This window comes from Galeopterus variegatus, unplaced genomic scaffold (genome assembly GCF_000696425.1).
Source record: "Galeopterus variegatus unplaced genomic scaffold, G_variegatus-3.0.2 Scaffold1744, whole genome shotgun sequence".
Taxonomy (NCBI): Eukaryota; Metazoa; Chordata; class Mammalia; order Dermoptera; family Cynocephalidae; genus Galeopterus; species Galeopterus variegatus.
The window spans coordinates 271,434-293,250 of record NW_007727855.1 but is presented as its reverse complement, the minus strand read 5'-3'; the positions used below and the strand labels follow the sequence as shown (position 1 = coordinate 293,250).

At 39.8% G+C, this 21,817-nt stretch overlaps 1 protein-coding gene across 1 annotated transcript in view; it reads left to right on the top strand.

The window, feature by feature from the left end:
• Positions 1–21,817, top strand: part of VEPH1 (ventricular zone expressed PH domain-containing 1) — a 283,060-nt gene that overhangs the window by 60,946 nt on the left and 200,297 nt on the right. Inside the window, exons 3-4 of the mRNA XM_008578689.1 lie at positions 3,519–3,734; positions 18,549–18,723. Of these exons, the coding sequence (XP_008576911.1) occupies positions 3,519–3,734; positions 18,549–18,723 (391 nt within the window). The remainder of the gene's footprint in view (positions 1–3,518; positions 3,735–18,548; positions 18,724–21,817) is intronic.

Sequence of the window (21,817 nt, the reverse complement as noted above, 5' to 3'; positions counted from 1 at the left end):
TGGGATCGCAACCCTCGGTGTCACGCCCATACCGGGGACCGGCAATGGGATCGCAACCCTCGGTGTTGCGCCCGCACCGCGCTCAGCCAGTGAGCGGGAACCGGTCTGTATGTGGGATCCAAACCCTCGGGCGGGAGCGCCACCGCACTTCCCAAGCAGCGCACTTATCCAGTGCACCAACGGGCCGGCCCAATATAGAAGAAATTTTTAAAATAAGAATAAAATGGGCAAATGCTGCTAGGCAAATGCAAACCATATCCAGTGTGCCACTGGGCCGGCCCAGTATAGAAGAAATTTTTAAAATAAGAATAAAATGGGCAAATGCTGCTAGGCAAATGCAAACCAAAAGAAACAGAGATCATAATCTTTACATCAGACAAGGAAAAACTCATGCCAAAAAGCATTAAATAAGACCAAAAAAGGCTCTTTTTATGCCAAAGGTTCAGTTCACAAAATCACAAGAATTATAAAGATTAAGAATATCTATGCATCAAATTATACAGCAACAACATTCATGAAAGGAAAACTCCAGGAGATACCAGGAAAACAGATAAACACATTAGTTGCAGGAAATTTTAGTTCACTCCTCCATGACACATTAAGGTCAAAAAACAAGGTTATAGAGAGCTTAAATCTTCCAAAATACTTTTACGAAATTAGCATAAAATTGATATGAAAACTGACAGACATAAAGGCCAAATATTAATGCAAAAATTTTAAATAAAATATTAAAAACAGAATCCAGCAACACATTAAAAAATTATTTCCCAGGATCCAGTAAGATGTGTCCCAAGAACACAAAGTTAACCAATATTATAAAATTTGTTTCTATAATTTATCATATTAATAGATGTAAGGAGAAAATAATATATTATAGATACTAAAAAGGCATTTAATGAAATTCACCATTCATTCTGGACTAAAAAACAAACTCAGTAAAATAGGAATGGATTAATACTCCTTTATTGTTATTAATTATGTTATAAATTATAACGTTATAAAATATCTATCTTACCCAAAATAAGCCAGCTTACTAGAGAAATTAAATCAGATACATAAACTTTATAAATAGGAAGAAAGTGATGCATTCTATATGATTTAAAACATTTACTGTATTTTCCTGTTTTTGATGGTAAAATTTTATACCAAAAATCTGAAACTAAAACCAGTAACTAAACCAGGATTCTTGCTCTAATCACTTATGTGAAAGCTTAGGAAATTGTAGCCGACATAATAAGCCATGAGATATACAAAAGGTATAGATCTCAGAAAGACTTCATAAAATACAGAAGCCTTTCTATAAAACCCAAGAGAATATTCTAAAAATTTATTATAATTAGGAATAGTTGAGGTGAATAGTGGGTACAAAATAAGTTTTAAAAAAACCCATAGTTTCACTTAATCAGCAATAATTAGTTAAAAGTCCTAATGAGGGGGCGGGAACCTAAAGGTTTTGTTAACATCAACAACAAAAAGACCTAAAATACAGCTTTCAACATCAGGCTATTTTAAAGCTCCTTTAAAAACTTATGGGCTTATATAAAGAAAGTGGCGAAATTAGTATTATGAAAGAATTAAGAAATGGAACAAGCAAGCAGAAAAGACAGTCCTGAAACAGAACCTGATGTATATAAAACAACTACTAAGAAACAAATGATAGTGGGAAAATTAGATTAACTATTTAGAAAGAAATGTACATCTTTGATTACTTCCATAAATACCAGATGGATTTAAGAACTAAGTGAATGGTTAAACGGCTAATTTCTAAAATAACAAATGCCGGATATTTGTCATATTTTTTTAATCTAGAAAAAATACAGGTAAATTTTTATTAAACCTTTGAATAAGGAAAACTTGAAGCTAACAAGAAAAACCTGTTAAAGGAATCCCGTAAAAAGAAAAGAGAATGCATAGATGATATCTGCATGTGCTTAGAACGCCTCTGCAAAATATGGAAGGAATTGGCGAGTTTGGTTTCCACTGGGAAAGGGAAGCGGGTGGGGATAGGGCTGGGAGGGAGACTAACTTTTCACAGTAAACCGTTTCTTTGCATCTTTTTTATTTCTGTACCATGTTCATATATTACCTTTTTAAAAAATAAATAATTTAAACTTAAATTTCCGATTTAAAAAAGGAAAAACAATGAGAACCCCCAAAATTGACAGATGTGACTATCTAAAATCTTCGCATGTCAATAAATAGCAGCAAAAAAAACCTAAAAATACTGACACAAGGAGATATATTTGCAACCAACATGTCAAATGTCAACTTAATATTCTTAATAGAAAACGATTTTGCACCAAACAAGGACCCAAAACAAAACCCTAAGTCATCTAAGAAAAATAGACATAGGACACACAGAGGGCAGTTCCCAAAGGAGGAAATATATTTTGGCCAATAAACACATGGAAATATTCAGCCTCACTTTTGGTCAAAGAAATTCTTAAGTAAAACAGCAATGAGATACTGGGTTTTATGGATAAAATTAGCAAAAATTAAAAACACTCTGTTCTTGCAAAGGTCCAATTAGGAGAGCATGCTTTAACCCAGCTTATGGGAGTATAAATTAGTAAGACCTTTCTTGAACATAGTTTGGCAGTACATATCGTGAGCCTTAAAAATATTCCTGTCCTTTGTCTTGGAAATTTCCACTTCTGGAGAATCCAGGCTATAAATAATCTACAATACAGAGACGGCTTCATGTCTAAGGTATTTACTGCCCCATTAGTTATAGGAGTAAAAGAAAAAAGTTAGAGCTGGAGCTTGCAGCTCTAGATAGAAAAGCCCTATCGCTTCCCACTCCTAATCGCCCCGGACAATGTAAGGATCTAAACACTTCGCCGCTCTGCTATGTTTTCAGTTCTGTGAGTCCACTATGTGGAGTTTACAGTCAGAACAATTTTCCAAATTAAAGCGATGGGCCTATTTTTCACATTTAGATGTTTTGGAGAGTCATTTTTCTCTCAGGAAAGATGATGAGGTATTTGAAGGAGAATTAAAAATAGGGAGATGGAGGAAAATTTGGTTGGACAAAGCTAAAACAGGTTTGGTACTTATTTGAGTTGAAAAGGGAGAGATGAAACGCTGTGTTCTATTGTGTCCAGAAAGAGAGAAAGCTAGTGATGCAAAATTGGAAGGTAATTTAAAACATTTCACAAATGTTATCGAAATGTCAGAGTAGAAAGTAACCCCTAAACTATAAGGGACTTAACTGAAATAGCCTGAAGATTAAACCCATTTGCAAGTGAATACTTAAGCTCCTTCAGACTCTCACAACTGTCTGTGCATCTGTGGGAGCATGAACCTGTCCATTTCAACATGTCTGCATATCTGCCTCTTCTACAGAATCACTATCTCCAAGAAAGAAGGCCCTTATCGTCTCGGGCTTTACACCCTCTCCCTTTGCACACAGCGTGCCACATCCATTTTCTGAATGACCGAGTTAGTATTCTGTCAGTCCTTTGAAGGAGATAACTTTGCAGAGTATTATTTAACATGAAGGCTTTCTTTCCAAATAGGATTACCAGACCAATGAGAATGACCAGGCAGTGGTTGAAATCTGTATCACAAGAATCACAACTGCTATCAGAGAGACAGAGTCCATTGAAAAGCATGCAAAGGCCCTTGTGGGGCTCTGGGACTCCTGCTTGGAACACAACCTGAGACCCTCTGGGAAAGATGAAGACTCTCCTCATGCAAAAATTGCATCTGATATCATGAGTTGCATTTTACAGGTATGTCAGCATTCAGCATCAGGCTACTTGATACTGGTTTGGCAGCTTATGTGAACATGTGATGTCTCTGAACCAAGAGCAATGTTTCTGTATTGTTCGATTCTGTAAGAAGACACCACAAACCATTAGTAGCTGCCAGACAGGCTGGTAATTAATAAACTGAGAGAGTTCTGTTGAGCCCCTACTATATGCAAGACACACTATGGGGAATTCAAAGCAATACCACAGCAAACCCATAATCTATTTGGAGAGAATACACATATGTATGTGCACATATAAAAAGTTAACAAGAAGCAGTACATGCCTAGATCCGACTGAGGAATACTGGAAAATTTAGAAGAGGAGCCCTCTTTCATCCAAGAAGACCAAAGAGGAAGTTGACAGTGAGCTTGGATCTGTGGGGAGTAGTGACTAAGTCATTTTTAAGTACATCTCTATATGTATTGTGAATTGTCCAAGATGATATTTTCCTGTTCTGACCATGTATAATTCCTTCCTCTGGTGTAAATGTGAATTTGAAATTTTGGCTCAGCCACAAACCAGTTGTGCAACATCAAGGTGTGGGGCAAGTCACTTAACTTCCTAAGCCACAGTTTCCTCCTGGTGAAATGCAGATTAAGTGACATTGTCTGTGACGAATTTTACCAACCAGTGGTGTTGACAGGTGTTTTTTAAAAAAGAATTCTGTGGTCAAATAAGTTGGGAAACACCGAATTCAGTTTTTCCCTTTGGAACTGTCACAATGTTTTATAGCATCTTGAAGGCTCTGAAAAAGCCCTACACCAAAGAAAACTGGTTAACTTTATTGAGTCCAGCATTTTCCAGTCTGATTTGACCATGGAACCTCCTTTGCCCTCCCCACTACCAACAACATTTATGGACAGCTCTCAGAACCTGTGTTGCACCTAGGTATCGTTATGTTAAAGTGCTTAGCACTGTGTGTGGCAGCAAATATTCGCTTGCTTTCTTCTTTTTTCCCACAGTTTCCATGCTTAACTGGAGCTTATTTCACTCTATCTGCTCACTTCAGGGACTGGTCAACTCAGCAAAAGACTACACACAGCACCACACTGTTTTTCCTTTGTCCCCAAGGTTAGGAATAGGCAGGGAGGAAATGGGGATTTCAGCAAAATTGGCAAAAGGTTAATACTGCTTGGATGAAACACCAGACACCTAATACATCTGTTCTTCATTGTTTATCTTGAATATACTATTGATATACATCAGACACACAGGGTATTTCACGCCAACGTGCCACTCCACATTCAGAGATCAGCTGTGTTCTCCAGCTCCCTCTGCAGGTTCAAAACTGTTACAGCATGTTACAGCAAACTCAAGGAGGGGCAGGACACCAGGGTTTGCAGCAAGAAGCAGAATTTATTGATGCCGGTAGTGGCTCAGCAGATTCATGTCACAAAGGCTAAGCCCCCAATGCAGTGGGGCTGTCCCTTTTATATTGTTACACTTCTGGAGTTTTGCAGTGGGATAAAGGGGGAACTTATGTGGTTGTAACTTCGTTTAGGCGGGGAAAGTTCTGGGTCCCTTAGCCAATACAGCAGGGCGGGAAAGTCAAATGTTGCATCAGCCATTGCAGCAGAGCAGGGCACAGCTGGGCATATATGATAGCAGGGTGGGGCACAGTCAGGAGCGCACTCAGGAGAACACAGGTGCCTCAAAGACCACTGATGTAGACTCTAGAGCAGTGCTGTCCAACAGAAATCTAGGGTAAGCCACAAACACAAGCTACATATGTAATGTTTAATTTTCTAGTAGTCACATTAAAAAGAAGTAAAAAGAAACAGATTAAATTAATTTTGATCATATATTTTCCTTAACCCAATATATCCAAAATATTATCATTTCAACATGTAATCAATATAACAATTGATGAGATTTCTCTTTTTTTTTTTTTTATACTGTGTGTGACTTAGCACATCTTACTTTGGGCTAGTCACAATTCAGGTGCTCAGGAGCTTCCTGTGATCAGCGGCTCCTGTGTTAGCACAGTTCTAGTGAACCAGGGTATGTTTCCTGAATGGAGATTGTATTTGGAAAGGTTATGAGCAGTGAGCAGGAATTTCACCAGATAGACAAGGTGGAGCGAGAGAACATTCTAAGCAGAAAAAATAGCTTGTGCAAAAAGTATGGATTTGTGAAATAAGACCAAGGTCAGAGAATTGTAAGCAAGCTATCCCTCCACAATTCCAAAATTCTAACATAAAGGGATATTTTACTCTGGATAAGTTATTGTGTCTCCTACATAAAAGGGGATAAAAAAGCAAATGCTTTTGAGAAATAGAAATGCTACACTTACTGACGAGCAATGACTCAATGTAAATGACTTTGTAAGATTGCTGAGAGCAGAGTCCTGAGGTCAAGGATTGATATTTTGCGAAGGGACAGAGAGAAGGGCTGAGGGATATGCCTCAGGGTCAAGAGGGATAAGTGAGTCACGGGAGTGGGCAATTCTAGCCTGCAGGGCCGGTGTGGGCAGGACGTGTCCATTGTGTGCTGAAGAAGGAGACAGAAGTTTCTACGATGAAAGGTGGGAAGCCCTGAAGGCAAACTTGCCTTTCACCAAAGTTCAGCATCATGTCCTGGCCACCCCTGGGATGTGGTCACAGAAAGTTGGCTCCAAGAACCAAAGGCAGGGCTGTGGTCACAGAATTTGTATTTAACTTTCATCAAATTTTAAGGGAACTTTCTGGCCTGCAGTAAACATTGAAAGGATTTTGTACTCCTTGTAATTTAGGTTCTTGTGGGAAACACACAGAAATCCAGATGAGTTATTTTGTTCCTTTTTTTTTCTTTCAGTAAAATTAAACAGTAGGCCAACTTTCAAAAGTTAAGCACTCAACATATTTGGCTTGCCCCCTCCAAAAAAGAGTGATTCCCTCTCCACCCCACCCCACCTCCCAAGATAAGCAATCCCAATGTCATTTGACCTGATCAGGCAAGGGCACAGCCATTTCTTCTTCCCACATCCTTGGCTGTATTATTAGATTTTTTTTTCTGGCTACTTCACGATCATTCTAAGCTAAATGTGTTCATATGCGTGCGTGCGCACACACACACTTGTACACACACAAACTCTTTGGTTTTTTTCCCCAAAAATTTATTTTTTTCAGCCTACTCCTACGCTACTTCAGCTGACCACTTCTGTTCCTCTTTTAATTGGCAATTATGTTGAATTCCTTCTTTGCTTGGTCCCTAAGTTGATGAACTTGCCATGTTTACCTTAAAATAATTTTTAAAATCCAGAACTCAACTTCTAATCCTTCCTCAATACAAAATCAGCACATGTGTGCAGCATGCACGTGTGAGTCTTTTTTTTTTTTTTTTTTTTTTTCTTGGACCACACACTTCTACCCACCCATCCTGTGTAAGACAAGTCTCTCAGCTTGTCATGTATAAAACAAAGGATTGAATGAGATCACCTCCCAGTCTGAAATTCTGATACACTCAGGAGATGCTGAGAGGTAGAACAGCAAAGAGCTTTAGAGCATGAAGGCTTTGGTCATACAGATCCTAGTCTTATATATGTGGGAGACTGGCAACTTATCTTCTCTCTCTAAGTCTCTGTTCTGCCATCTGAAATGGGGTTAATACCTACTGCTCAGGGCTGTTAGGAAGGTTAAAGGTGATACCACATACAAAGTGTTTACATAGTGCAATTGTTACATAGTAAGTGGTCAATGAAAGTAGTGATCTGCAACTATCAAATAAACCCAGAGTCTTCTTGCAGGGAATGGAAGTGAGCATCTGTCAGCTCCACTCAAGACCAACTCCTGAAATTAAGTACTACTAATTGGTGGTGGTGGGTGCACGTGAAGAGGATCTTTTACTGCAAAAAACAATCCTCATTTGTGGTCTAGTTGCTAAATGGAAGTACCTAAATCAAACCACAGCTTATCTAGGGTTAACAGCTTCCTCTCACCAGGTTCCTATGTGGAGTTGGCTGTTTATGTTTTTGCCCCTGGAGAAATCCTGAAGGAGAAGATACCCCCACAAGGTATATCACATTCTAGGATAAATAGAAACTTGGAGAGGGTTAAAAAAAAAGTAAAATGTGCCTCGGGGATGTTATAATTATTGACATAGCTGATGCACTAGAATGAAATTCTAGAGAACTGACAGCCCAACCATCGTGCGGGCTGAGAGTCAATGCCTGGGTTTATCCTAACTCTTCTGGTTACATCTGTGACAGCCTCTTCCCCAACCAAACCACTTAGCAGAGCCTTGCCATGTACTTAATTAGCTCTGCATTTTAGCTCTTCCACCATCTCTGCCACCACTATTGATGACTAATGAGGAGGGAGAAAACCAAAGCGGGGGCGTCTGGAGGTAGAAGGGAAAATATAAATAATCCCCAAATCCACTGCTAGAAAATCAGAAAGTATCTACTTTCCCCTCTTTGTAGAAGGACCCACTGTCACTCTCCTTGACTCCACACTTTTGTCCTCTTGTTCCCTCTTCCCCAGTCACTGCTGTATGAAGATTCAGACGCTGCCCCTGGCAGGCCTTGCACACGACGTGCCTTGGACAGTTGGGAGCATTTCTTTCACAGCGTTTAGAGGCGAGACTGGTGATATCAATTAGAAATTCAGTAGGCAAGCCCAGCTCTACCCTCTACCTGTAATGTGACCTTGGGCAAAGTAATCTTTCTGTGTCTTTTCTTCATTTCTTCACGTGTAAAATGCAGATGATCTGAGTAGCTGCCTCACAAGTTTGTTGTGAGGATTAAGTGAATAGACATCACATAATAGACAAAATATCTAGGGCATAGGAAGTGCTGTGTGGGTATTAACTCTGGTGGGTATTTTCATATTCTCATTATTTACAGGAGACTCTGAAATAGCTCTCAGTACTTTCTAACAAGCTATTAATTAAATTACTTATGATAGTTGTTTATGGTCTATTTTTCCTCTCCCCAAATTATAAACTCTGTTTTATTCTCTGAAGTAGTCCCAGTGCCTGGTATAGTGCCTGGCACATAGTAGGTGCTCAAATAATTTTTATTTGAATGATTGAATAAATGAGTGGGCTCAAGAGACGTGACAACCCTCTGGCTTCTGTAGTAGCTATACTTTTTTCCAGAGTGGCTTCAGTTCCTGCTCTTCAGACAGTGGCATGAAATGGGAAGACACTGGGACACCACCCTCCCCCACCCTGCCCCTGAGACCTGCTCCCTTACTTATTACCTGTCAGAAAATACACTGAGAAAACTCAGGCGTATGTGCCAATTAGACTTTTTGTATAGCTATGCTGCTAAGAATCAAGCATTTTATATATTAATCCAAAATTCCTTTGACTATCTGATTGGTAATGCTAGATGAATAATCAAAGAACCCTGCTTTTATAAATGAAGTTTAATATTTCTTGAGCTTAATGATTTTTCTGGCTTGTAGTTGAATTCAAGACCTGAGAGCCAAAGAGCTTTTTAGTTGCTATCACCTCAGATAGATATTTTTCTACTTAGCTTTATTCTTTTCAATTTTAAAACTCTGGGAAATGTTCCCAAAGTGCATTTTCAAAAGGAAAATTTCCACCAGAAGCTCAAATTGATGCTAATCTAGTTAAGAAACATAATTCTTGGCATTCCAAGAACAAAGCCCTCTTGTTTTACCTCTACAGCTAGCTATAACTGTCCCCACGAGCAAGTCTTTATGCTGCACTTTGCTGAATTTGTTCCCTGAGCCCCAAACTGTGTGTAAGATGATACTCACACCAACACGCTCACGTCTGCATGAAGGGCACGGTCTGTCCTGGGCTCTGGCATTACCAGCTGCTGTTAAAGTGGTTTATTTGTAGGACTTACTCTGCATGTGTGCTTTTAGCATTTCCGTGATCCAAATAATTCTAGAGACAAAATAATTTCATGGGCCTGAGATCTACGCATTAGCAACTCCTTTTGCTGCCTTTGAAAGTGAAGCTCAGCCATTGGAAGGAAGCTGTTTGGTATCTGTTGGGTCCGTGGGCCCTTGTCTGTCCAGCCTCATCTTGGTCTCCCAATCCTTTACTCACATCCTGTTGCCATAGGCAGCACCCACAGCTTCTTGATATGTTAGGAACTGTCAAGACACTGTTTGGAGACTGAGAGCTTTTGGTGGCAGTTCCTTGGTATTTATATGCACTATTTGCTTTTTGCATAATGTTGCACTTTTCATGTCATTTGAGAGATTCCCAAATGACATATGTGGGAGAAAACAGAAAAATTGAATGTTAAAGTTTTGTTGTTATTGTTTTTAAATAATAACACACATGGGGGGGGCATTTTACACATTTCACTTGGAACCACATGTCAGAGACTAATAGCTGGCCATTATTTTTCTCTAGATCTTCTAGAATTGTTGTAAAAAGAATATGATCCAATTGATTAAGACGTTCTGTTCTTTCATTGTTGCTGGCTAGCACTAGCTCACCCCAAGGTTTAAAAATATCAGTTGCTGTGAATGCTGATTTCCACTGATCTTTTGCTGTGCCTGCCTGTGTTCACATTTAGTAAGGAACACTTCCCAATGCAACCACCATTAGTTTCTCAGCAAGTTATAGGTAAGTGTGCTTGAAGACATATTCCTCTAATAGAAGATGTGTGCTGTACCTGCAAATTGTTCTTGATGAAAGACCCAGAGTAGATGAACTTCAGCATGAGATCTTTGTTGGAAAGCTCTGAGAGTTGTGTGATAATGTTCCATCTTTGAAGTTTAGGCTTTGATCAGTCATGATAGAGACAAGGATGTGTCATCTAAAAGTTAAACTAGCCACTGGGACCAGGGAGGCACAGGCAGGGAAAAGCCCCAGACAGCCCTCCCACTGCCCACATAGAAGACAGGACTCAGCATCACCCACCGTGGCTGGCATGGCACAGGCAAGGAAGAGCCCCAGGCAGCCCTTCCACCACAAGCACAGAAGGCAGGAGCACGCACCATTGTGACCAGAAGGCCCCACACAACTTCCGTGGAGGTTGTCAACAACAGCCACTACCTCAGCTTCTACCACTGCAAGGATGGCCTGTCACCACAGTAGCAGCCACAACCACCAGGCAGGTGGCCCACCAGTACTTGACTGCATTGACACAAAAAGAGTCACCAGAGGAGACTGGAAAAAGAAGAGTAAGTCTTTCTCCTCAAAGTCCACTCCAGAGTAACAGAAGAAGCAACTGATCTACCAGGTGACCAGAAATCAACATAGAGATAATAGAGGTACAAAAACCAAGAGAATATGACATTGCCAAAAATATATAGTAATTCTCAAGTGCCAGACCCTACAGAACAGGAAACCCTTGAGATGACTGAAAAGGAATTCCAAGTAACTATCTTAAGGAAACTCAATAAGAGAAGACTCAGTTAGACAACATAATGAACAAGAAAAAATATCAAGGATATGAAGGAGGAAATTTACAAAGAGATTAATACCTTTAAAAAATGTAGAAGAATTCCTGGAACTGAAGGATTCATTCAATGAAATATAAAAAACACCACTGAGAACTTAAGCAGCAGATTAGAGTAAGCATAAGAAAGAATCTCTGATCTTGAAGATGGTTTTTATGAAATAACCCAAGTATACCCCCACCCAAAAAAAGAGGAGAAAAGAATTTTTAAAAATGAAGAAAGTCTAGGAGAGCTAGCAGACAACCATAAATGCACAAACATCCAAATCATGGGCATTCCAGAAGGTGAGGGGAAAAGTAAAGGCACTGAAGATCTATTCAATGAAATAATAACAGAAAACTTCCCAGGTATAGGGAAAGACACAGAACTTCAGATCCAGGAATCACAAAGATCCCCAAACAGATTCAATCCAAACAGATCATCTCTGAGACACGTTATAGTCAAACTGGCAAAGCTCAAAGACAAAGACAGAATCCTAAAAGCAGCAAGAAAAAAAGTGTCAAGTCACTTATAAGGGAATCCCCATCAGACTCATAGCAGACTTCTCAACTGAATCACAGCAGGCATGAAGAAAATGGGATGACATATTCAAAATACTGAAAGAGAAAACTGCCAACTAAGAATACTATACCCAACAAGGCTATCCTTCAGAAATGAGGGAGAAATAGTGTATTTCCCAGACCAACAAAAACTGTGGGAGTTCATCACCACATGACCAGCCATTCAAGGAATTCTGAAGGAAGTCCTGCATGTGGAATCTGAAAAACAGTAATCACTACTATGAATACACAGGAAAGAACAAACCCCACTGTTAAAACACTATCCTTATGTGCAGATGACATATCCTATACATAGAAAAACCTAAAGACTCTACCAAAAAACTCTTAGACCTGATTAACAATTTCAGTAATGTTTCAGGATACAAAATCAACACCCCAAAATCAGTAGCACTTTTGTTCTACAATAACAAACCAGCAGAAAAAGAAATCAAGAAGGTAAGCTCATTTACAATAGTCACCAAAAAAATAAAATACCTAGGAATCGATTTAAGCAAGGAGGTGAAAGATCTCCACAATGAGACCTACAAATCACTACTGAAAGAAATTAAAGAAGACACAAAAAGGTGGAAAGACATTCTATGCTCTTGGATTGGAAGAATCAACATTGTGAAAATGTCTAAACCACCCAAAGCAATTTACAGATTCAGTGCAATCCCCATCAAAATAACAATGACATTCTTCACAGAAATAGAAAAAGCAATCCTAATATTCATATGGAACAACACAAGACCCTGAATAGCCAAAGCAATCCTGATGATTAAAAAAAAAAACAGCAAGAAACAGAACACTACCTGACTTCAAATAATTATACTACAAAGCTATAGTAATCAAAACAGCATGGTACTGGCATAAAAAACACACAGTCCAATGGAACAGAACAGAGAATCCAGAAATCAACCCACATACTTACAGCCAATTGATCTTTGACAAAGGCAACAAGACCATACATTAGGGAAAAGACTGCCTCTTCAGGAAATGGTGCTGGGAAAATTTGACATCCATATGCAGAAGAATGAAACTAGACCTGCACCTCTCACCATATACCAAAATCAACTCAAAATGGATTATAGAATTAAATATAAGACCCAAAACTGTAAAACTACAAAAGGAAAACACAGAGGAAACACTTCAGGAAGTAAGACTGGGCAAAGACTTTATAAATAAGACCCCAAAAGCACAAGCAACAAAATAAAAACTAAATGGGATTATATCAAACTAAAAATCTTCTGCACAGCAATCGAAGCAATCAATAGAGTAAAAAGACAACCTGAAGAATGGGAGAAAACATTTGCAAACCATACATCCAACAAGGGATTAATATCCAGAATATACAAGGAACTCAAACAACTACACAGTAAAAAAAAAAAAAAAAAAACTCACTTAAAAAATGGGCAAAGGAGCTTAGACATTTTTTGAAGGAAGGCATACAAATAGTGAACAGGTACTTGAAAAAATGTTCAGCATCACTAATCATCAGGGAAATCCTAATCAAAACCACATCGAGATATCATCTCACCCCAGTTTTACTGGCTATAATCAAAAAGACAGAGTAACAAATGCTGGCCAGGATGCAGAGAAAGAGGAGCTCTTCTACACTGTTGGTGGGACTGTAAATTAGTACAGCCACTGTGGAAAACAGTATGAAGGTTTCTCAAACAACTACAGATAGAACTACCATATGATTCAGCAATCTGAGATATCATCTCACCCCAGTTTTACTGGCTATAATCAAAAAGACAGAGTAATAAATGCTGGCCAGGATGCAGAGAAAGAGGAGCTCTTCTACACTGTTGGTGGGACTGTAAATTAGTACAGCCACTATGGAAAACAGTATGAAGGTTTCTCAAACAACTACAGATAGAACTACCATATGATTCAGCAATCCCACTTCTGGGTATATACCCAAAGGAATAGAAATCATAATGTTGAAAGGATACATGCACTCCCATCTTCATTGCAACTCTATGTATAATAGCCAAGAGTTGGAACCAACCTAAATGTCTATCAACAGATGACTGGATAAGGAAAATGTGGTACATATCCACAAGGAAATGCTACTTAGCCATAAAAAAGAATGAAATTCTGTCACTCACAGCAACATGGATGAGCTTGGAGAAAGTTATATTAAATGAAATAAGCCAGGCACAGAGAGAAAAATACCACACGTCCTCACTCATAAGCGGAACCTAACAGAGAAAGAAGGAAGGAAAGAAAGACCACAGTGGTGTGTTGGACTTGCAGAGGGAGAGAACAGACCCAGGGTTGCTGGGGGTTGGGGTGGGGGGAGAGGGGAATTAAGGAGAGTTGGGTGGGGGACACAGGGAATAATTGCAATTTGAGGTGGTGGGAATGCTGATAGTATTGATCTTATCACCACATCTTGGGCACAGATGCTCTTGGTCAGCTCTGTGCCCCATGAATATGTACAATCAATAAAAAAAAAAGGTTCAAAAATTGCTTCTAACAACAACTATAACAAAAAAGTTAAACTAGCAAAAACCTGCATGTAATGGAGAGGTTGGCTGCCTAATAGAAACAACCCAAGAAATTGTATAGGTGAGATCGAGGGGTTTGGGGAACACCCAAAGCTCCAGTTGAAGTAACTGGAATTAACTTAGGGTAGCAGGGTTAGAATATGATGATAATTACAAAAAATGGCCAAATTAATTAGCCTTCCTAAACACCACATGTCTGAAGAGTATGATAACAAAAAGAGGATACTCAGTGTGGGGTCATTACTTTGGCACGTTTTCCCAGCACTATTCAGGAGCAGGGCAGGGGTAGAGACTGAATCTGATGGATGGAAAATTCCAGTCACCAGAGAGGGAGATTCAGTTGTAGAGGAAGTGTGTTATTTTAATCAGGTTTCACCATGGCCTAGATGAAATATCCCTCAGGATCTTTCTTTGCTCATATCTGATTTTGTGCCCGTGAGTGAACATTCCGGTTTCTAATCCTGATAACATGAAAGGGATGCCATAGGTCTGACCTAGGAAAGCATTCCCAATGGATGAGTAAATTGTCATGACTGGTTATACACCAGCCTTTTGGAAATTCTTTGATGTGAGTTAGACTCAGTGGATGCAAACAATTCTGTGGGGCCTGACCAAGCTCATGCCCAGACTTCTAAAGCTGAGTGCCAGCCCCTGGGGAAGGGGAGCAGCCAGGCTTCCAGGGAGGCCACATAGCTCATCCCATCAGCAATGGCCCAGTCCCAATTAAATCCCCTGGGAGGGGAGACAATCTAGAGAAAGGTATTCAGGGAAGTCATCAGAGAAGTCTGGCTGCAGGCCATGGCCCTGATACTTCAGAGGAGTTAGGAACTCTAAGATGGATAGGACAGAGACCTACTGAATGGAACGGCTATCCTATCCAAAGATAAGGTCAGAGCTTTCAGTATGGCTGACTTATGGTGGGTATCAAGTCAGGTCATGGAATACCTTTTCTCTCTGCTCAGTGGCCATATTGACCCCTGGGTCTGGAAAATGGATGGAATTGTAGGAAAGGATTAAAGATTTATCAGGTCTATATTTGTTTCAAGCCATTTCATGGCTCCTTACTCATAATTTGCTAACTTGCTTGTACTTGAACTATTTTGGACCAGGGAAATGTGATCTCTGATTGGTCAGTGTCTGAGTCACTTAGTCACCCTTGAGACCAAGGGTACAAATGCCTTCATTAGGACAGTTACCCAAAGAGAAATTAGGGTAATGTCTCCAGAAGAAGGATGTTTGAATTTGGTAGGAGTAGGGCTAATGATTTGAAGGTGGGAGAAAACCATAGCAATAACATTTTCTGTGACTTCAGGAAATATTTATGGACTGGACACCAAGATAGGAATATTGCAAAGTTATCATCACTGCCAAGACTCACTAACTTTCTCAAGAACATACATTTGGGTACCTCAGCTATCCCATAAGATTTACTTTACCTGACTCCCATACTCAGTGTGAGGATGTGTTATCTTCCTGACACTGTCCCCACCATTATACGCTTGGCTACGTTGTACCACCACTCCCTATATGTCATTGTCTTTCACAAAACTCTAATACAGGGGTTGTTTATACAGGGTACATCAAAAAGCTCATGGAAAGATTTATATTATCTTTTAATTTCATTTTTCCACAAGCTTTTTGAAATACCATTGACCATGCATACAGTATTCAATCCTGTATTCACACTAACTAACCTTTGAATGCACTTAGAAAATATCTGAAACCTGAAATTATGTGACTATACCTCTTTTTCAGAAAAGAGGTCATATTGTAGCTTGATGAATTCTCATTAAACACAAACCAATAATCAGAACCCAGACCAAAATGAATGATTAATGAAATTAAGCACATTTTCATGTTTTTGGACTATTTTGATATTGTCTTTTGTAAAATATCTGTTCAAGTCCTCTATTTTCTGATTTGGTTGCTGTCTTCTTCTTATTTATTTGTAAGAGTTTTTTAATATATTCTGGGTACCTTTGTCCATCAGGCTGTTTTCCTGTGTTTTCTTCTCTACCCTTCTTTTATTTTTCACCTTTAGATCTGAAATATCTCTGGAATTGATTTTTATGTAAGATAAAGGCTCAAGATACATTTTTCTTGCATATAAATATCCAATTGACCCAATGCTCTTATTTCTAAGATGACATAATATTACCCAGGGACCCTGTTTATCAATGACACTTTTTGCCTCATGTCCTTTCTCATGTCTTTATTGGAAGATTTGACATATAAAGATGGAATAGTACATTTCATTGTGTCTATGGATATAACTTTTTCTTCAAGCTATAGGGGAATGTTGAAGAATAAAAGTGGTCCTGACTTTGCATTGTCTTAGTCAGGATACAAGCTCAGCTACTATAACAAAGATCTAAATATAACAGAGGTTTAAACAGCACAGAGCTTTATTTGTCTCTCATCTAATGATTTAAGTGTAGCAGCCTAGGGCTGATATGGTGGCTCTGTGGTATCACAAACCCATGCTCCATCTATCTTTTTTTTCTCTGTTACTCACACATGGTCTAACTCATGGTCTAAGATGACTGCTCAAATCTTTGTTACCATATCCTCATTCCAGTCAGCATTAAAGGGAGAAAAGAAATAAGAGACCAAGTCACTTCATGGTAATTATGACCTGGAGGTTGATCACATTACTGCCACTTTTAGCCCATTGGCCAGAATTTTCCACATGGGCACATCCAATTGCAAAGAAGGCTGAGAAATGCAACCTGGAGCAGGGTGGTCATATCCCAGCTGAAGTTCAGGAAATGTGTTACTAAAGGAAAAAGGAGTGAATATTTTTTGGTCGACAGTTAGTAGTTTTTGTTGTAATACTCTTGTCCATCATTCTAGGTTTTCCCTCAATGTTGTCAATATGATGCAGACAAACCTAGATATTGACTACCTTAATGTAGACCTCTATCTGGACAGTAATTATCACTTGACCCTCTTTACAAGAAGGTCACTAGTCCCTCAGCAGCCTAGAAAGTCTTCCTGAGTTGGGCAGTTGGTATTATGTCTGCTTTGGGATCCTTTCATCAGAGACTGTTTAATTGGAAAAGATGAGGACAGTCACTTTTACCAGTGAGACCTGGAGAGGTGGATCACATCTCCACCATCACCCTGCAAGATGGTGACAGAGCTGAGATTAGAATCCGGAGTCTTTCTTTTCCATCAGATGCGCTTCCCACTACATTATGTGTCCAGTGACAACTGTCACAATAGATGATATTTTAGTCACTAGTAATTTAACTTGACAGATGTTCATTGAGTCCCTACCATAAACCCACAACTGTGGGAGGTACTAGAGGGCAAAATCCATGGGTGGAAAGATAAGTACTTTTCACGTGAACAGTTAGAGAAAAAGCAACCACTTTTTACTTATGACATGAAAATATGAAGTGAGCTCCACCAGCATTGTGCTCTGTGCAGCTTCTACCCGATAGTCAGTTCAAGGGGTGGTTGATGGTCAGAGGTAGTGAGTATGTTTTTAAGAAAACAATTTGTGTTTTCCAAATATTATTCCCCAATTAAGGAAGTAAATGCTGATAGTGCTATTTTATATGTAAGGGCATTTATGTTTAGTCACAAAGTAAATCAAGAAGAGAATTATTTTAGGATCCAGAACCCCTTTAGCCTTATGTTCATTTATTTTTTTCTTCTGAATCTCATTCTATGAAACTTTAGTTTTTAAAGATACCCTCAGAAAGCAACTTGTTCAACATTCCTTTGGTTGTTTTCTCAAGTGTAAATCTGATGGGTTATTCCTCTCATCAATGATCCCTGATTGCCCTAAAGATTAATCTCAAACTCCTCAGCCTGGTGCATCGGACCAGTCACAATCATGCTGTTTGCCTGTCCTGCCCCTCCCATCGCCTTCCCACCCTGTCTCCCCACATACCACACTCCAGCTGGACTAACTCTTTACAACTCCCCAAAGGCATAGAGCGCCCCTCACCTCTGTGCCTCCACAGGTGCTCTTCCTTCTGTCCACTCCTCAGCTTGCTACCACCCAGCCATCTCCTATTCAACCATTAAGTCCCAGCTAAAACATCACCTCCTCCAGGAAGCTTTCTTGACACCCCCAAGACTGGATTAGGTGCTTCTTCCTTACTTGATTAGCGCCCTGCACTTTGCCTGTCACAGCCCCCACCAGCCCATGCTGCTGACTCCCTGTTTGCCTTTAAGTCTCCCAAACAAGAGCAAGAGTTCCCGCAGTTCTCAGATACAGTGTAAACAGGGGAGGGCCTGTGCTTCATCGCTGTACTCTGGGAACTTAATAAATATTGTTTGGATGAATGAATAAATGACTATAAATGAATGAATAAGGAATCACTCATTATTTGTCACTTTCTTACATTTCCTCAGAATTACAGCCGGCCCCTTGTGATGGCATTAGCCATCCCTATTGCAGTGAAATTCCTCCACAGAGGCAACAAGGAACTGTGCAGGAGTATGTCTAACTACCTGTCCCTGGCGGCAATTACCAAGGCCGATCTCCTAGCTGATCACACAGAAGTTATAGTAAAGAGCATACTCCAAGGTACGTTGCAAAGGCTGTGCTTGGGGACATGTTTTATGTGTCATTTAAAAGTATTTTCATCAAGCATTTGTGGTATGTGGAAAGTGGGACCTATAGTATTTAGAGGCAGGCTCATTTTCTGCTTTGCTACTAGTTGACTTGTGAACATGCATAAGGTCACCTGGGCTGGCCGAGACTGGGTCTCTTCACCTGGCAGATGAATTATTTGGGTTCATTAGATGAGTTGTAAGCTTCCTTCCAACTCTGCTTCTCTCAGTTTGGAGAACTGCATTTTCTATGCTGTTGCTTACCTTGTCCAACTATGAGCCGTGGAAAGCTCATCTCTGTGTACTGAGTGGAATGTGTCCCCCTGCTCTCAGTGGAAGATGGAGAACCTCTTCTTCATTTGGTTTCCAAAAGAAAGAAATGTCTTTTGTTAGATAAGATACACCAGAAAATGTGTAATGACTTCTTAAATGTGAGCATGATTTGGGACTGATTTACAAGTGTGTTAGTACTACCATAAAAAATCAAATCAGGACACCTCTGCTAATTGTTCCAACATTTGAATGAAAAACAAGGTAAAGATAGTCCACACAAAATATTCTTTTTGTCTTCTCTTTTTTTCTTTTGGTTTCAGATCTATCAGAAACCATGCATTTTTGAATTTGGGGCCAGAGAATGATATATGGTATTATTTGATAGGCATCCAAATGTCCCATGTCCTCATTAATAAAAATGCACGTGGTCCATGACTACATCAGCCTACATTTTACTGACACAGTCCCCCACATGCTCAGGTTGAGCATTAACCTCCTGTAAAGTGCTCCCTGTCCAAGTACTTCTTAGGGTTCCCATGTCCTATGTGTGTTGCCTTCCCGAGGCACGCCGATCAAGTTTGCAAGCCCGTGCTGCTATTCTGCTCAGGCTTCTTGCACCGCATGCTACGGTGCTGTCCTCCTCCACACCCTGAGCCCAGCAGACTCGAGGCTGCTGCCGGGAGGTCCCAGGAATGGACTCCACTCAGGGGACTCCATGCTGCCCTGCCAGGCCTGCAGCCTCTGTACCTTTGTGCTGATCCACCTGAAGCTTCGGGAGCCACCAGTCCTCTGCCCACCAATTCCATGTGGCAGCCTGTGGCAGGATGGAAGAGAATGCCAGTCTTTCTTCTTGGTGTTATATGTTGGTAGAGAGGCCCCAGAGCAGGTTGCTTGGCTCCCAAACTATGTTATCACATAAGTAGTAAAATAGATGGGTCTGTTTTATCTAAAACTTACTTTCCTTTTCCTGTGCTCAACTCTCCACCCAGGGTTACCAACATATTAGTTTTCCAGTTTTAAAAACACCCATTACCTGCCAAGAACTAAGGTTTTGTTCTAAGTGAAGCTCATTGTACCACACATTCCTAAGGAGGGGTCTTAGCACCATCCTCAGACTTCTGACCAGCCACCCCAATGGTCAGCCAGACGCCCCAGTGTCTGAACTCCAGCGTGACAGTAGAAGTTTATCATTCAACCTGTGCTCCCCTCTAAAGACTTGTCATTGATAATACTAGTCAATGTTTTCATTTCTAATTTCCTTTGACCACAAAATTAAATTGCTAATTACACTTTTTACGTGATATTAAGTTTGCTAAAAGTCCAGAAAGGCAATTATGCTTTTTTCACCACTTTGTCTACATTCTTGGAACAGATTTTATAGGAATTACAAGCACTTATACATATCACACATTTTAAAACATAATGGTCAGACTTGCAAGTAACAGATTTATGGGGGGAAAAAACTGGATTATCTTTTTACAGCTTCCAAGAACTCAGTTCATCTATTTTAAATGCTTTTTCAGTGACAAAGAAATCTCTTGAAACACAAAATATACTTTCTAATTGTACTATAAGCATTTGAAATAAACAAATAATTTGGTTTGTTTGATTTGACGCTATGGAAATCACCATAAAATGAATGGTAATTTGACTTATACAAAGTTGAAGTAACATACTTCAGGGTTTAGATTTTTAGGACTGATGTGACTGTAAAACTCCAATATCACTCACACGAGCCCATCACAAGTGATTGACAAACCAGAAGGGATTTGCTGTCTGAGTAGTAGGTGTTTTGCTCTGCAAATCTTTGCCTTACATCCCCTGCCAAACTGCCATAGGGGTAATCATTGGGATTTCTTTTTTCATTACCTATAATTTTTCTCCCCTTTAGACTTTCCTTCTTGATTTGCAGTATTCTAATCCTTATTCTCCCATATTTCTACTTCTGCATAAAGCATTGAATGCTCATCCATTCGATGATGACAATAATAATAATAACATTAATAACTACCATGGCTAAAATTTATTGCATACATTCTTTATGCCAGATATGATATTAAACCATTTATACCCATTATATCATTTAATACCCGCAAGAACCTATAACGGATGTCTGATTATTATCCCATTTTACAAATTAGTAGTATTTTAAGTAGCAGACACCTCAGGCATAAATGGCTTGATGATAAAGAGGAAGAAGAAAAGAAAGAGCAGGAGGAAGGGGGAGGAGCAGGAGCAACAGAGACTCCTCCTCAGTGGCGCGCAGGACTGGAAAGTCCGTGAGCTCTCAGACTTCCCATGTGGCTTGGTTCAGTGGTTCGGTGGTGGTCATTACTCAGCTCTGCTTGGTGTGGATGGGTTTCACTTTCATTCTCCATGGTGTGGGCCTCTGCAGCTTCCAGCTCACGTCATTGTGGATACCAATTAAGCAAAAGATAATCCACAGTCTCATTTTCTCTATTGGACCTGACACTGACCACATGACAATTTCTGAACCAATCCATCATGATTGCCAGAAGATCATGAGCCTCCTTGGAGCAGGAGAACCTGCAGGTGGTCAGCTGTGGCAGAAACACATGGAAGGGGAGCAGAGGAGGAGTAGATCCCCAGGAGAAACCCAGGGCTGTTGCCAACAGTGGTGTGAATGAATACTGGGTACCGAGAAAACACACATGCCCACCATAACATTTTGTAGATGAGCAAGCTGAAGCTTAGAGAAGTTAAAAAAGCAAGATTCAAACCCTGGCCATTTCACTCTAAAGCCTACTTTTATGATTGAATCTCAGCTCCACCAA